The following is a 14,323-nucleotide window of genomic DNA, read 5'->3' on the forward strand; positions in this document are numbered from 1 at the left end:
GGCACTAGGAGGGGCTGGGCGCTTCCTCCCCAGCGCACCCCAGCATGTCCCCTGGTCCCTGTCCCGGTGCGTCCCCGTGCTGTCATCGCTCCTGGGTGCTGGCCCCGCCTGGTCCCTGGCCCTGCGAAGAGCTCCAGGCCACTGGCAGGGACCCTCCTGGTCACCCTCCCCCTGTGCGGGCTGCCCCCAGAGGGACGGGGACAGCCCCCCCACGCACACGGGTGTGCAGGGGCACAGGCCACCCCCCTCACGGGACATGCTGGGGATATGACCTGCTCTGGGGCTGTTTGGGGTCCCCTCTGCCCAAGTGGGGCACATGCAGCCCTTGGCCCTGTCCCCCATGGCCATGGGTCACTGCTGCCAGCGCCTGGCCAGGGGCTGGGAGGCCACAGCTCCCACCAGTGGGGCCAGGGGGGGCCTGCCAGCCTGGGGACCCCCGGAAGGGAGGAGGGGGGGCTCAGCCCCCCAGTGCCCGCAGCACTCCAGAGATCCTACAGCAAGGTGCAGCATCAACTGTTTTATTATCGGTACCATGTCCATGGGTGCATCCCGCCTGCCCCTGGGGGCATTACACGGTGGGTTTGTACGTGTCATTCCAGATATCAAATGTCCAGGGAGCTGCCCTGCAAGAAATATTTCACACAGCAACCTGTGAGGACAGGAATTGATGCCACCAAGTGCAGCAGCACAAGGCACAGGGAGGCCAGAGAACCAAAGCTCAGCGCAAGCACGGGAGGTTGTTCTGGCTGAGGAGTTTGGGGAGGCAAACCGTAGAGCTGCAGAGCAACAGCTCCAAGCAGAGGCTCTTGCTGGTGTTTGGCCCTGCAGTGGGCTTCTAAGCCACCACTGGTACCAATCATGCCTGCAACTCCTCACTGTTAAGCATGAGTATCTCCAGCCACCATCAAGTCACTGATGAGGCCAGTTTTGGGGTCAAACCTGACTTGAGCAGCCATTCTGCTTGGGGTCAGAGCCCTGCAATCATCTCCTGCAGCCCTGCCCCTAAACTGGCATTTCCCACCAGGCTGACTGCTGCTTTCTATGGGATGCTCCATAAAGATGCAAGGGGAGAAATCTCTGCCAAACCCCCTACAACTGATCTTGCTGCGGGTCCTGGTGCCAGGTGAGGCTTTACCTGTCACTGCTCTGCTCTGGAGTAGCTGAGTCGCTGGTCTTCCCTGGTTTCAGCTGAACTGACTTTCTAGCAGCAGCTTCCATCATCTTCTGGGGCTCCTGGTGTAAGAGGGGCAAATCAAGTTCTCCATTTTTGATCCAAGTGAAGGTAAACTAAACACTCAGCAAAAACAGTGCCTGCTGACCTCTCCTTCTGACCCTTGGCAGCTTTAGCTGTGAGTTCAGCAGGGTAAAGTCCTTTCACTCCAAACACTGGAGGTTAAAAACACTGTTATGGGCAAAGCTTTCCATAATAATCATCTTTGTTATAAATAATTCATCTTAAAGATTATACCTCCATTCAAGTGTTAAGCTCCCTCCTAATTTAGGAAGAAAGATTACAATGGGGGATCCGGGCTATTAGGATCTATTTCTGCTGAGTCCTGACCTTCCCCCACATTTCAAGACAAGCTGTGATAGAAACAGGAGATCACACAACCCAAGGGTGATGTCCAGCCCCAGCACCCAGCAAGCGTTACCTCTTCTCCTTCGGCTTCATTCTTGGCACCATCCAACAACTTGCTTTCCAGTGTAAGGTCATCCAGAAAGCTGAGCTCTTGCTTTGAGAAGCAGAAATCCATCATCTTCCGGACAAAAATGAGAGCAAAAACCTTCACAAGTCAGAGGGAAGATGTGGTGAGGCCAGAGATGAGGCTACATCTCCCTCCTGTGCTGCAAACATCCCACTGCCCAGCGGCACCAGCTCTTACTATCATGGGGAAGATGACAGCAGCACGGGACACCTGGATGGCCCAGAGCAGGACAAGGCAGATCAGCTGGATCACAGTGAAGAGATGCACCTTTCGCAAGGGGATGTGCCACAGGTCAAGGAAATCCAGCTGGTGTTTTGCTGGTCTCCAAAACAGCTTCAGGCGGTCAAAGAACTGCAAAATAAAAGTGAGAAGTGGCCACCTTGGGACTGTGAGAAGTTTCTGGCCCTGTTGAGATGTGGGGGGAGTTTTCAGGACCTCACATGCAATGAGAAATCCTGGATCCCACTGTGTTCCTCCTGGGACCAGCCCCCACTTTCCCTTCACTCCATCCATAAACCAGCTCGCCCATGAAGGCTGCCCACCAAATTGCCGTTATTCCATGCTGAATCCCCCAGCAAGGATTTCCACCAGTGGGAGACCTTCCCTTTGCACTGAATTCCCCCATTTTCACAGAACCAAACACCAACCTGCTCTAAACTGTATAACAGAGAGCGCTGAACCCACCTGCTCCTCCCAGCCCTCTATACCTGCTGTGCCACCACCAATCTTCCCCTTACACAAAACATTGTCATTGCTCTCTTTCGGAGAGGTTTTTTCCCACACAGCTGCTTTTCCTATCTCTATGGAGGTGAAATACCAGAGAGCCAACACGCTTCACAAGAGTCTGTACCTGAATGCCTCTGAGTGATGACACGCCCATGTAGAGAAAGACACCATAAAGCACCGGCATTGGTATAAACTGAAAACAGAGAATGCAGTCATTTGGGGGGTTAAATTGCATTTTCAGTATTACCCCTCTCTTCTACATGCACTGCCTAAAATTGCCTAAAGCTTTCCACTTCCCACAGACTTAGAGGTGTGTTGGATTCTCCCCATCAGAGATCCTGTGCATGCAAGTGAGCTAATGCTCTGCTTTAGGCTGAACCTTGGAGTTCTGTCATGAGAATAATCCTCTTTTACAGAAAGGTTGGAGGAAAAGAGGTGACTTCACCCATGCTACCATATGCACCATATGCCATGTTCTGTTACTACATATTCTTGTGGCAACATGCAAAAGCAACGTGCCTGCTTTCAGCCTAGAGATAAGATCACTTTGTGTGAGGAAGCCCATGGGGACAATGTCAGTGTGTTCAGCTACTGGGAACAGCAGTTCTGGGGCATTGGGAGCAGCAAACTGCAACCAGTGAAGTGCTGCCTGTTTGAGAGAGAGCAGATATCCTGCTCTGAATACCCTCAGTTGCAACCCTTAAACACGGGTGGGCCTGAAAGATGCCTGAAATTTAAAGCCACTGCATTGCTTGCTTGCCTTGAGCACAGCAAATGGGACTCTGAAGGGCTGGAAAGCGACCGAGGCTGATTCCCACCGCAGGTCATGCCCCAAGGTCTGGGATCACCTCCTCCTCCGCTCCACAACCACTCAGCCCTGCAGACAGGTGCATAACCCCCAAAAAGTTCACAGTGGTTGGGTGTTTCGCATTTTCCTCTCACCTTTAACAGAGAACTGAAGAAGATGGAGCAGCCCATGAGCACAAAGATCATCAAGCCAGTGACCCTCTGCTCTCGTATCCCCAGAAACTTGGGTTGTTCTCCTGGAGCTGAGCACTTGGACTCTACTTTGAGGCTGTTCACGTGGGTGATGGACAGGATGGTCACAGCCACAAACCAGGGCAGCCCCATCACGGAGCAGACCCCGAGCATCACAGCCACGATGAAAAGGTCCAAGTGGTACCCACATCCTTTCTGCAGAGAGCAAAACAAGAGATCCAGCATCCCGTGGCACAAGAGTAAGGACAATGTCACAAGTCAGGCTCAAACCCTACTTGAACACAAGCCAACTCCTTGAAAATTTAAAACAAGAATTGGAAATGACTAAGGATGTAGCAAGCCTCTGTGCAAGCACCTTGCAGCAAAATCTGGCAGGAGTTCAGACAAAATGGATTTGGAGAGACTGGTTTTTACATTCATAAAGACATTTCCACCACCTGCAAGTAAGATGTGACTCAGTTATCCTTGGCAGCACATCAAAACAATTCATTCCACCAGCCGCTGCCGACATTTTAAAACAAAAACATGCTTATATACTGCTCTAAGATTACTTTGAGGCTCCAAAAGATTGCTCATCTGAACTCCCTTGTCATTTGCTTCCTATGTCATCATGAATTCAGGAGAGCATCCTGCCCTGCAGCCTGATGTTGTCCCAAAGCAGGGCCTTCACAAAGCATTTGGAATAGGAACTTCTCCCCATCCCTGCAACCCGGAGTGGGCTGGGGGTGGCATCATTGCTTGCAGCCCTTTACCTTCAGCCTGTGCTCCTTCCTGTTCACAATAACAGCAGTGATCTGCTGGTCCATGAAGATCAAGATGGTGCAGAGCAGAGCTGGGATGAGTGCAGCCAACACCGTCCACCAAGGGTTGGATCCTATGGGGTTGATGAACCACCCACGGTCATCTCTGGTAGGCTGCAACAAAGATCATATCTCAGCATTATCTCCCACCCCAGCTCCTTCACTGGCTTTGATTTTCCCTCCCTGTCTGTGTCAGAGCATCTCCCGGCCCTGGCTTCATGGCACCCTCTCCCGTGGGGTTCAGCAGCACCAGTGTCCTCTGTGCAAGCACCTACAGATACTTCTCCTGTAGGTATCTAGTTTGGGGCTGCCTTCTCATTTCCAGAAGGAAATGATGCGTTTGGAGGCGGAAGAAGAGATGGTCACACCACCAGCACCTCCTCCAGGCTCAGCCCTGTCCTGCCCTGACATCCCCTTGGGGCATCCCCAAGAGCTGAAACCAGCTCCATGCCAACCCCCCTGCCCCCGTTACCTTGAACATATGTGGGACGTGGAGCTTTGGGGATGGGATCCCAACCATGAAGTCCATGAGCACCATGATGACGATGGTGAGGAAAACAGCAAAGTCACTTACTGTGGACCGTACCTGGGGCAAGAAACCAGAGGTGAGAGCATCACAAATGGGGCCTTAATGCAAGGTGGAAGAGTAGGGGACATCAACAATGTGAGGGCTGGTTAACAAAATCCCCCCCTCTGCAGATGTGCAGCCAAATCCCTTGGTTAGGTGCTGCTGTTGTGTTTTTCCCTGGGAGATCTGGTGCTTAATTGGGCGGAAAAGGGTTGTTTGAATTCAGACCTTTAAAAAAATAAATTACGAAATAAGGAAATAGATGTCTGCCACTACAGCCACACTCACCGCTAAAATGGGAATAAGGCACCGAGGCACCATTTGTTCCTAATTTGAACCAATTTTCCCCTTGAGCACATGATGCGCAGAAGGTGGGAAAGAAACCTAGACTTTGAAAGACCTGATTTCCCACTGCCTGAGCAAAAAATCGCTCTGGGGCAGGTCGTGAGACAGGTGGGAAATTCTACGATGGCTTTGAACTCATGGAATTGAGTGAGGGACATGGCAGCTGATGGAGAGCTCGATCTCCAAGGTCAGTGTTTCCCAACTTGACCAAGTGGTGGCAAACACTCCTCAGTGCTCCAGGAAAGCCATTTTGGGAAATGAGCGTGGAGACTGCTGCGGGCCACCATCTTCTGCTTACTCTGGCTGGGACGTAATAGCTGGTTTTAAACTTCAATAAGCTCGACAGCACAAAGGTGGTGAAGAAGACGATGCAGCACCAGAAGAGGACTTTGGGCGCGTAGGGGCTGTTGTGTCCACAGGCAGGTCCTTGAAACTCTCCATGCAAATACCGACATTCCTGGAGAAACAGAGCATCAGGACACAAAGGCAGTGCACGTGCAGCAAAGAAACCTGGGATAACAAGCAGGATTTGAGGATCATGGTCCAAGGTCCTATGACTGCTGCAGCTATTAATGAAGATTTATAGTTAATGAGCTACAGCAGCTGAACGAGTGACACATGGAATTGAAGAGAGGAGAGCGGAGAGATGGGATGTGATGGGCCACCATAACACAGAACCATGGCACATCCTCCCCCAGAATGACAGGTAGCCCTGGCTGAAGAAGACATCAGAGGGGAAGGAAAGGCTGGAAACTTTTGGGGATAGAGAAAGAGGGAACGGGGAAGGAGGTCGAAGACAACCATGGCAGGAAAGGATAAGAGACAAATCATCCCTTCCACCAGCAGTGGCTCAGGGCACTTACAGTCACCGTGAGGTTTTCCCAGGCGATGCTAGACACAGTGATGTTGTTGCTCTCCCAGAAGCGCAGGGTTTCGTTGCTGGGATGGGTCGGTGCCTCACACTTACAGCTGGGAGGAGACAGGCCAAGAGAGGAGTCAGGGGAAGGTGTTGAATGTGCAGCCATGAGCTCCTGCCAAGGGGCAGCCGTGTTTTAGGAGGAAAAACCCACTTGGTGGTGAGCAAGTCGAGCTTGCTGTGCATGTGCACAGGGTAGATATTCCACAGGTGACTCAGCTTCTCCAGAGCCTCGTAGATGAAGATGAGGCAGATGACAGATGCAAAGGCTTCTTTGGTGAAGCGGGTGATGTAGCACACCAGAGAGCTGGCGTCAGTGGCCACCAGCACTATGCAGAAGAAGGCAGTCCACAGCCCGATGCATGCCCGCAGAGAGAGATAGGAGAGCGCATGTTCCCTGGGAAACCAAAATGACACAAGGGTGGGAAGGGCACCATGAGGCTCCGAGCCAGGCCTTCCCATGGAGGGGAAAGCAATTTAGGAGCCCGTCAATGTTGCAGAGGGTAAATGCAGTTTCCATGTACTACCACAGACAGCCTCGGGGCTGCGGTGCAGGGTGGGGGGCTGCAGGAGGAGAGGCCAGGTATTTCATTATCATCATTTAGCAATTATCTAATTGAGGCTAATTGCAGCTGGTGTGCAAGGTGGTGTTCTCCCCCATCACCCTGATGGCCAAACACAGAAAAACTATTTGGATACTCGGGGAAAATGTCATTTTTCTCCCAGCAAAATGCAGGCTAAAAAGTGCCTGCTTTTGTACTCAGAGAAAAGCAACCCTTCCCTCCTTCCCAAACCAGACTGATCTTCTTATCTTCCCTGTGCAGCCCATCTTCGGCATCCACATCCTTGTGGCTTCTCCTCCTGCCATTGCTGCACTTCAACCCTAGAAACCTCAAGCCCCCCATCCATCCTTCAGAGGCTGAGGACTCTTGCGCCATCACATGCTAAAGCAGCAGCAGCGGGCAATGTCTTGGACACAGAAGACAAATCTAACAACTACCACCAAAAAAATAGAAGAAAAACATCTTTTCTCCATCACTGCTGCCTTCTGAAGGCTCTGGCAGCACCTAGCCGAGGCAAGCAGCCTTACCTGCAGAATTTGTAGAGGATCTTCTCAAAGACAAGGATGGGTCCAGTGCTGCCGAGGATGATGAGAGGTTGGCCGGCAAAGAGGGAATACACCATGCCGGTCACGGATGCGCCCAGCAGCGACTCCATGGCACTCTGTACGGGGAAGAGAGGCAGGTCAGGGAATAAATCATGAGGGAAAAAAACAAAACCTGAGCAAATTCACTGCAGCAAGGATTGTGCATGAGTGTTACCCTCCCCCTGCCACCCAACAGAGAGAGGTGCTCACAATGTGGCTGTCGGTCACTTCCCCCAGCAGCCCCCCAAAGGTGATGATGTGGAACATGCAGGTACAGTAGAGGAAGAGGAAGGACGCCAGACACTGCAGCCTCAGCCCATCCCAAAAGTCGCTCCAGAACCACGGGGCTTTCCGCTTCACATCCCGGATCAAACCTCCAAAGAGCCTGGAGGAAAAGACAATAAAACCAGACTGTTCTCATGGAAGAACACACAGAGTTTGCTCTGCTGCAGAAAGGCCCTCACAAGCGCTGCTCCACAGAAGCACTTTTCTCCTCCCATTTCATACCCAGTAGAAACAGGCCCACAAACACACCCCTCCAACCAGAAAAAAAAGGACCCAACCTGAGAGCCTCTCACTGCAACAGCCCCGTGCTTTGGGAAGCAGCAGAGCTCTACCTGGAGGCACTTACACAGCTGCTTCTACCCCAAATCAGGAAAACCTGTGTGTAGTGATGCTGTGGCTGAGCCCAGCTGCCCAGATCCACCTACCCAGCCCAGGGGACCAAGCTGTTAATGTGGAGCCCCTTCGTTACGCCAACTAACCCCAGGAACCTGCTAGAAGGGAAGGTACCTGATCAGATTTAAGAGTCAAACAGAAAAAAACCAAACAAAACTGTTAAAGCTCACACCTTCCTGTTCGCTCCAGCTCAGGACCGTTGGGTTTCTCCATCTCGCTGTGAGAAGCACTGTCATTGGGAGCTCCTGGCAACATCGTTTTTTGCTGTTGAAATGGAAGTAGAATAAAGTGATGGATTTGCAAGCCCTGGCTTGCCTTGCTTCTCCTCTGGGAATGTGACTGTGTTAAACTGGACCCTGGGAATTCAGGCCCCTGAGCAGCATCCCCAGCTGGGCTGCTGTCCTGCCCAGCCCCCTTGTGCCTCCCTGCACCACAGCACCCACCTGCAAAGGGACATTTTTCGGGGGCTCAATTTGGATAGATGGATCCCACTCTCCTGGCAGCAAGACCGTGACCTGATCCAGGAACTCATTGATGTCGGCCACAAGGTCATCCCGGTTCTGGGCTTTATAGGCCACGTCGTGGAAAACCTGCCAACAGGAGACAACCTAGTGAGAGGACAGCCATCTCGGACAGCCTGAGCAGTGCAATAAGCTCTTGGCTAAACACTAGATCATTTTCCCCTGCAAATGGCAAGAAAAATTCCCCCAAAAGGAAAAATCTCTGCATTCAGGTATCTGCACTCATCTGCATGAGGCCCCATCCCCCATGGCACACCACAGCCTTTTCCTTCAAGAGCAAGGCAAGTTTTCCTGGCCTTTGCGATGCCAGCACTGGGGACAGCATGCTGGGGACCCCAGGGAGGACGAGTTGCAGGATGCACCCCAGGTGGGATTTCAGCCTCCAGCAAATGTGTGTGTTTGCTTTGGGCTGAGAATGAGGGGTGGGCTATTTGGAGAGCTGCAGGCAGCTGGGACAGCAAATCCTCTTCCTCACTACTACAGAGACACAGAGAGGGGAAGAAAGCCAAAAGTGACCCAGAGATCTCTCTTATCTCACCGCACCTCATCTGTCATGATAGCAGCCATGGACCTGTCGTTCTCATGGTACTGATGGCCTTTTCCTTCTGGTCCGAGCAAACCAAACAGGAACCTGGCAAGAAAACCAACATGAGACAAATGTGCCCTTGTTCAAAGGGCACTCAAGAAAATCCCCAGGAGTTCTCAGTCCAGAGCACAGTTTGAGAGGGGACTCAGGCTCACCCACTCTGTGGTGAATTTGAAATTCACCAAAATCACTCCCAAATGTAACTTTTGGGCCAACTTTCATTAAAGTTGGCCAGTGGATTTAAAAGATACAGCAGGGAAGGGAGAAACAATGGTGAGATGTTCCCTCGGGACACCAAACTGATGCATTCAATCTGATGTTGTTTTGCTGGTGTTTTTTAAATAAAAATTCTGTGCAGGGAAGGGAGAAACAATGGCCTTGTTCCCTTGGGACACCAAACTGATGCATGCAATCTGATGTTGTTTTGCTGGTGTTTTTTAAATTAAAATTCTGTGCTTCTCATTCAGACCTTGTTGGGATGGGAACTTCCATCATGCTGGAGAGGACAGCTGGGGTCAGGTGGACAAATGCCATGATGGGCTGCTGAAGGAAATTCAGCTCTCCTATGAGCATGTTGGACACTTCAGTGCCAGCGGGAATTTTCTTCAGGAAGTGCAGCTCCACCTGGACACAACAAGCAATTTTCAAGCAATTACCCCCCAAAAAAAGCCCACATAACTCTGCAGCCAAGTTTGCAAGAGCAAATCTGGCCCTAAAAGCATAAGAAAGCTACAAGTGTCTCACCTTGCTTAAACCCATTGTGCCAGTCTCTTGGTTCACCCCATTTTTAGCTTCTGACGCTGTGGCAGAAGGAAGAGGGATGAGTGTTTGGGCTGGTAGGGAAAAGAAAAACAGTCAGAAAGACAGACACAGCCAACTGTGATGCTTTCCCTTTGCCAAGAACAGTCTAATAGGGCCGAAGCCCTGCGAACCCTCACCTGGCTTGTCGAAGACATGCAGGTCTGGCAGCTTCTTGCTCTCATCAGCAAAGAAGTGGACAATGTCAAAAAGCTTGTTTCCTTTGTTCTTGTCCTGATGGTGATGCTTCTCGACAAGAACTCGAACCTTAACCCACATGTGTTCGTCAAACTCCGTGGACTGTTCTTGCTGGCACAAGATCATGTCTGGGGATGGCAAAGGGAAATGAGGCCATCAGAGCAGAAACCCCCTAAAGTCCTGACCCCTGAAGCCCCTGGGGAGGGCTGTGCCACACAGGATACCCTAACATGGGCTCAGCCTTGCTTAGCAAGGCATTTTAACACAGTTCAGCCTTTGTAGCCACAGCAAGAATTTTCTTTTGCTAAAAAACGTCATCAAAGTGCTTATTCATCACTCCGCTAAGGTAATTATTTCCCATTCTAAATAATGCAATTCTTTTGCCCCGTCTGGCCGTTCTGTTTGACTCTACACAGTTAACCAACTTATAAGCAATCTATAGCACAGACTTTGCCAGAGTTTCCTTGGCTGGTCAACTGCAACTCAGCGAGCCCACAGTACCTGCGATCTCTTTGATGTTTTTGGCACAAATGTCCAGCAGCACTGTTCCATTGAGGATGCAGCTCCTCAGGTCAAAGAGGCTCTGCAAGGACACCGTGCCCACGCAGGGCTTGCTCCAGCGCTTGCCGCCATCATCCACATCCTCCTCAAACTTCATCCACCTGTGGACATTGGGGACCGTCAGCCCCATTGCAAGAAAAGAGCCCCAGCCCTGCAGCCCCCGGGATCGAGCTGTGGGGTGCCGAGAGCAGAGGGCTCCTCACAGCAGCACCTGCAGCTGCAAAGCCTTGCCTCCCACAGAGCAGAAAGCAGAGCCCGTGGGCGCTGTCAGCACGGGGACTCCTCTCCTACCACAGCCGGCAGCAAAGACTTACCTTGCTGTTTCCTTCCACTCAGCACCTTCACCCTCTTCCACGCAAGTCTCATCCAGCTCAGTGAACAAGTCATGGGGGACATGCTGCTCGTCCTCCTTGGTCCCCAGGATGAACTGCACCTGCTGGGATGGGGTGTCTGGGGACAAGAAGACAAAGCCCCATCCTGTTACCGCGCTGGAATATGGCATGTCATGCTCACATGCAAAGTGGGCATTGGATCAGCACCAGCTCAGCCACAAATGAGCCCTCTCCCCTAGCTCTGGCCAGGCTTGCACAGAGCCTCAGAAAAGGAGAAGCATCTCTCATTCCACCTCTGCATAGGGATGGGCAGCTTTTCTTCCCCACATTTCCATTCTTAAAGCCAGGATCCCTCTAAGAAAGGTGAGCCTAATTCCATTATGCATTTAACTGCCATAAAGAGAACAAAATCTGAGAAAAGTTTGGGAAAAAGGGGGTCTTGCTAAATAATGCTCCTTTCCCTTAGAAGAAGAGCAAGTCACTCCAGCTAGCCACATGGACCCCAGTGACCATGTAGCCCTGAAGAGTTTAGTGAAGGCCATGGCGGGATTTACAGTGGTAGCCCAGCTCTGTGGGGGCAGAGTCCTTCTCCTGCTCCCATTCCCGATGCTTCTGGCTGTGGGGTGGGTGATGCCGGTGGCTCTGCCTCACCAGCGGCATCCACATGCCTACAGGCAGGGTCTGGTAGCCTGAGAAAAAGCAGCATTTGCAGAGCTCTCATTATTGTGGGATGGTTGACACAGACACCATGGTTAAGTCAGTGCAGCTATCCCTGGAGGAAACACCAACTTCTATTAATTTTGTGATTTTCATTGGATCCCTGAACGTCACAGACCTGCTCTTTTATAGAGGTTTATTTTACCTGAGCTTTGCAAGAACTGAGCAACAAGCAATGGCTCTGGGTCATTTAAAACTCACACCATGGCCTCCAAGGGGGCTTTTTTCCCTTTGTTAAAAAAGCCATAATAGTAAACTCTATGAAAAGAACTGTGCTGCCTTATTCAGAAGCACGGCACTTGCAGAGACTCACCTTCCAAATCCTCCCTCTCATAGTGAATACTGACAATGTTGCTCACTCTTCCCTGGTCAATCAATGCCTGCTCATCATGTCTCTGGACAGCAATGAGAAGAAGGTATAAGTTGGGGCTGGGTGTGTAGAGCTCCCTTACATCTTCCCACCCATCATCCACCCCTGCCTCCATGTGAATCCACGAGGCCTCTGCATGCCTCCTCCTCTAGACACGGCCCTAAAAACATGGACTTGTAGGAGCTTTTTCTTCCCATACCCAAACAAAAGAGCTCATAACATCACCTACATTGTACACAATGTGAGTCAGAAAGTATTTACTACAGGGGAGAGAGCTGAGGGTTTCATACCAGAAAAACAAATCTCCTGCTTCCTTCTTGTCATTCCTTTCTAAAAACAAAGAGGGATTTCAAACTGGGGAAAAAAAAAAAAAAAAAAAAAAAAAAACCTACACTTTTTATCACAGCAAGTTTAAGTCTCCAAACACTATACCTGCAGGACTCACTAGCTGGCCCTTGGCCAACGGACACGGCCACCAACAACCTCCAAAGGCCCACAAGAGCCTGCAAGGGCAAAGCTTCATCTTCAGCCCTACGAGGCTCCAGCTTCCCACCAAACACACCATTTTTCTCCTTGCAAAAGCCAAGGGCTGAGAGCTGACATGTTCCTCGCCTGAAGTACCACTGCTGGTGCTGCATGAAGAGCAGTTGTGCCTTAAAGCCAAAGGCGAATTACAGGGGCAAACAGAAATAAGTCCCTTGGCTTCTCTTTTCCCCTTGCCACCAGGGCTGGGGAAGGGCATTGCCAGGATTATTGTGTTCAAAGCAAGAAAATCCCAGCCACTGGGTCTCACGCTCAGGTCACAACTGCGACTTTGAAATGGCCTCCTGAAAACACTTGGTGGTACCGGTTAACCTGATGGGCAACAGGAACAAACGCCCCTGTCTGGACATGAGTTTGCTGGTCCCCAAGTACTAATTTCAGAGCCAACTTGTTGCTACCTCCCTGACAGCTCCCAGGACTTGCCCATGTTACCCAGCACCCGGATTATGGTGCGCCTGTGGCTTTCCTGGCCTCTCTCCAGTGACAGCCTCCACCACTCTCCATCCTTTCCGAGCAATGCGTCCTGCTCCCCTCTGAATTTGTCAGGAAAACCCCAACCCCTCACCTTGGAAAAATCACAGGATGAAAGAGCTTAATCAAATTGCTTTAAATCGCAATTTAAATAAAACGGCAATTTAACTAAAATCACAAGCTCAACTGTGTTACGTGGGTGTCGGAGTGGGCAGAAATGGAGCAATTTGGGAGTCGCTGCTTTCAAACGCCCCACGGGCAACATGGGGAAAGTCTCCTCTCTTAGAAACCACTTCTCCTCCATGCTCCAACCAGCAACACTAAACCTGCCCCAGCAGCCCTCTCCAGAGCAAAGCATCTCCCCCTGCAGGCAGGGGAAGTGCCAGTGGGATTTCAGGGAGTTTTGCCCCTGGCTGGGGGATGCTCAGACCCTCGGCAGAGCCCCAGCTGTGGTACCTGTAACTTTTCCAGAACGGTCATGTTGTAGTTCCCACTCGGGTTCATCCTCACGTCAGTCACTGGTTTTGGGGACAATTGACCCTCCAGAGCAATCAGGGGTCAGATTCCACCAGTGCAGCCCTCAGCGAGTGGAGCTCAAGTGGCTCTCAGTGTACCCCAGCTCCACGGACACCACTGTGGCCATTGTGACCTCATCAGCTGTGATGCGGAGCCAGGCAGGGCTTTAAAGCCACTGTCTCCCAGTGGGCCTGCTACTAACTGTCTTTTTGATGATTATGCTGGTATATGCCTGTCTTAAAAGACAGTTTACTAATAGACTTGCAATACATCGTAGGATTATGAGAGAAGTACCAAATATTCCACTAGAATACGATTTACCCCCACAGGCAAGACAAACTCCGGTTTCAAAGATGAAAGCGAATAAAAGGGTGAAAGTATTGAAATTATTTTCAACACTTTCAAAGGGGGGAAATGTTACTGATTTACCAATAAATAGAAATAATTGTGTGTAATTTAATAGAAATATAGAAGCATAAGAAATAGTGTAGTAAAATAATTTGTTCACATTTATTGCATTTTGCACCAGCAACCGACTGCTACTTAAAAATCCCCTGTACAGTCCTGTGCCAAGGCTAAAGGGAGTGGTCATAATTAGCTAGTGGAAACAGTTAGGACGTAAGAAACAAAGCACAAGATGATTTGTAAACTGATTTATGATGCATACATAGGACTAGAAGAGCGCAAGTAGTTGTCAAGATCCAGAATTAATGGGAACTGAGGGAAGTGACCGTAACAACCTGCAAGTACCTGCCAAGAAACAGTGAACTTTAGCAACAGGTAATTCCAGCAGGGGGAGATCGCGACCACTGACTCATGGACCAC

At 50.7% G+C, this 14,323-nt stretch overlaps 1 protein-coding gene across 1 annotated transcript; it reads right to left on the bottom strand.

Annotated features, from left to right (window-relative positions):
- Positions 1-568: 568 nt before the first annotated feature.
- On the bottom strand, positions 569-12,083 carry LOC113490442 (electroneutral sodium bicarbonate exchanger 1-like). Its single transcript, XM_026866919.1, has 23 exons — positions 11,912-12,083; positions 11,436-11,570; positions 10,864-10,999; positions 10,490-10,650; positions 9,931-10,116; positions 9,737-9,825; positions 9,462-9,616; positions 8,950-9,037; positions 8,329-8,475; positions 8,058-8,149; positions 7,418-7,592; positions 7,151-7,284; positions 6,215-6,457; positions 6,008-6,113; positions 5,443-5,601; positions 4,704-4,817; positions 4,184-4,345; positions 3,375-3,626; positions 2,557-2,625; positions 1,884-2,057; positions 1,653-1,784; positions 1,136-1,233; positions 569-623 (listed from the first exon to the last, which is right to left on the bottom strand). Exons 1-23 carry the CDS (start codon positions 12,081-12,083, stop codon positions 569-571), a joined length of 3,234 nt encoding a protein of 1,077 aa, XP_026722720.1.
- Positions 12,084-14,323: the final 2,240 nt, after the last annotated feature.

This window comes from Athene cunicularia, unplaced genomic scaffold, assembly GCF_003259725.1.
Source record: "Athene cunicularia isolate RWA unplaced genomic scaffold, athCun1 BOjh375695_part1, whole genome shotgun sequence".
Lineage (NCBI taxonomy): Eukaryota > Metazoa > Chordata > Aves > Strigiformes > Strigidae > Athene > Athene cunicularia.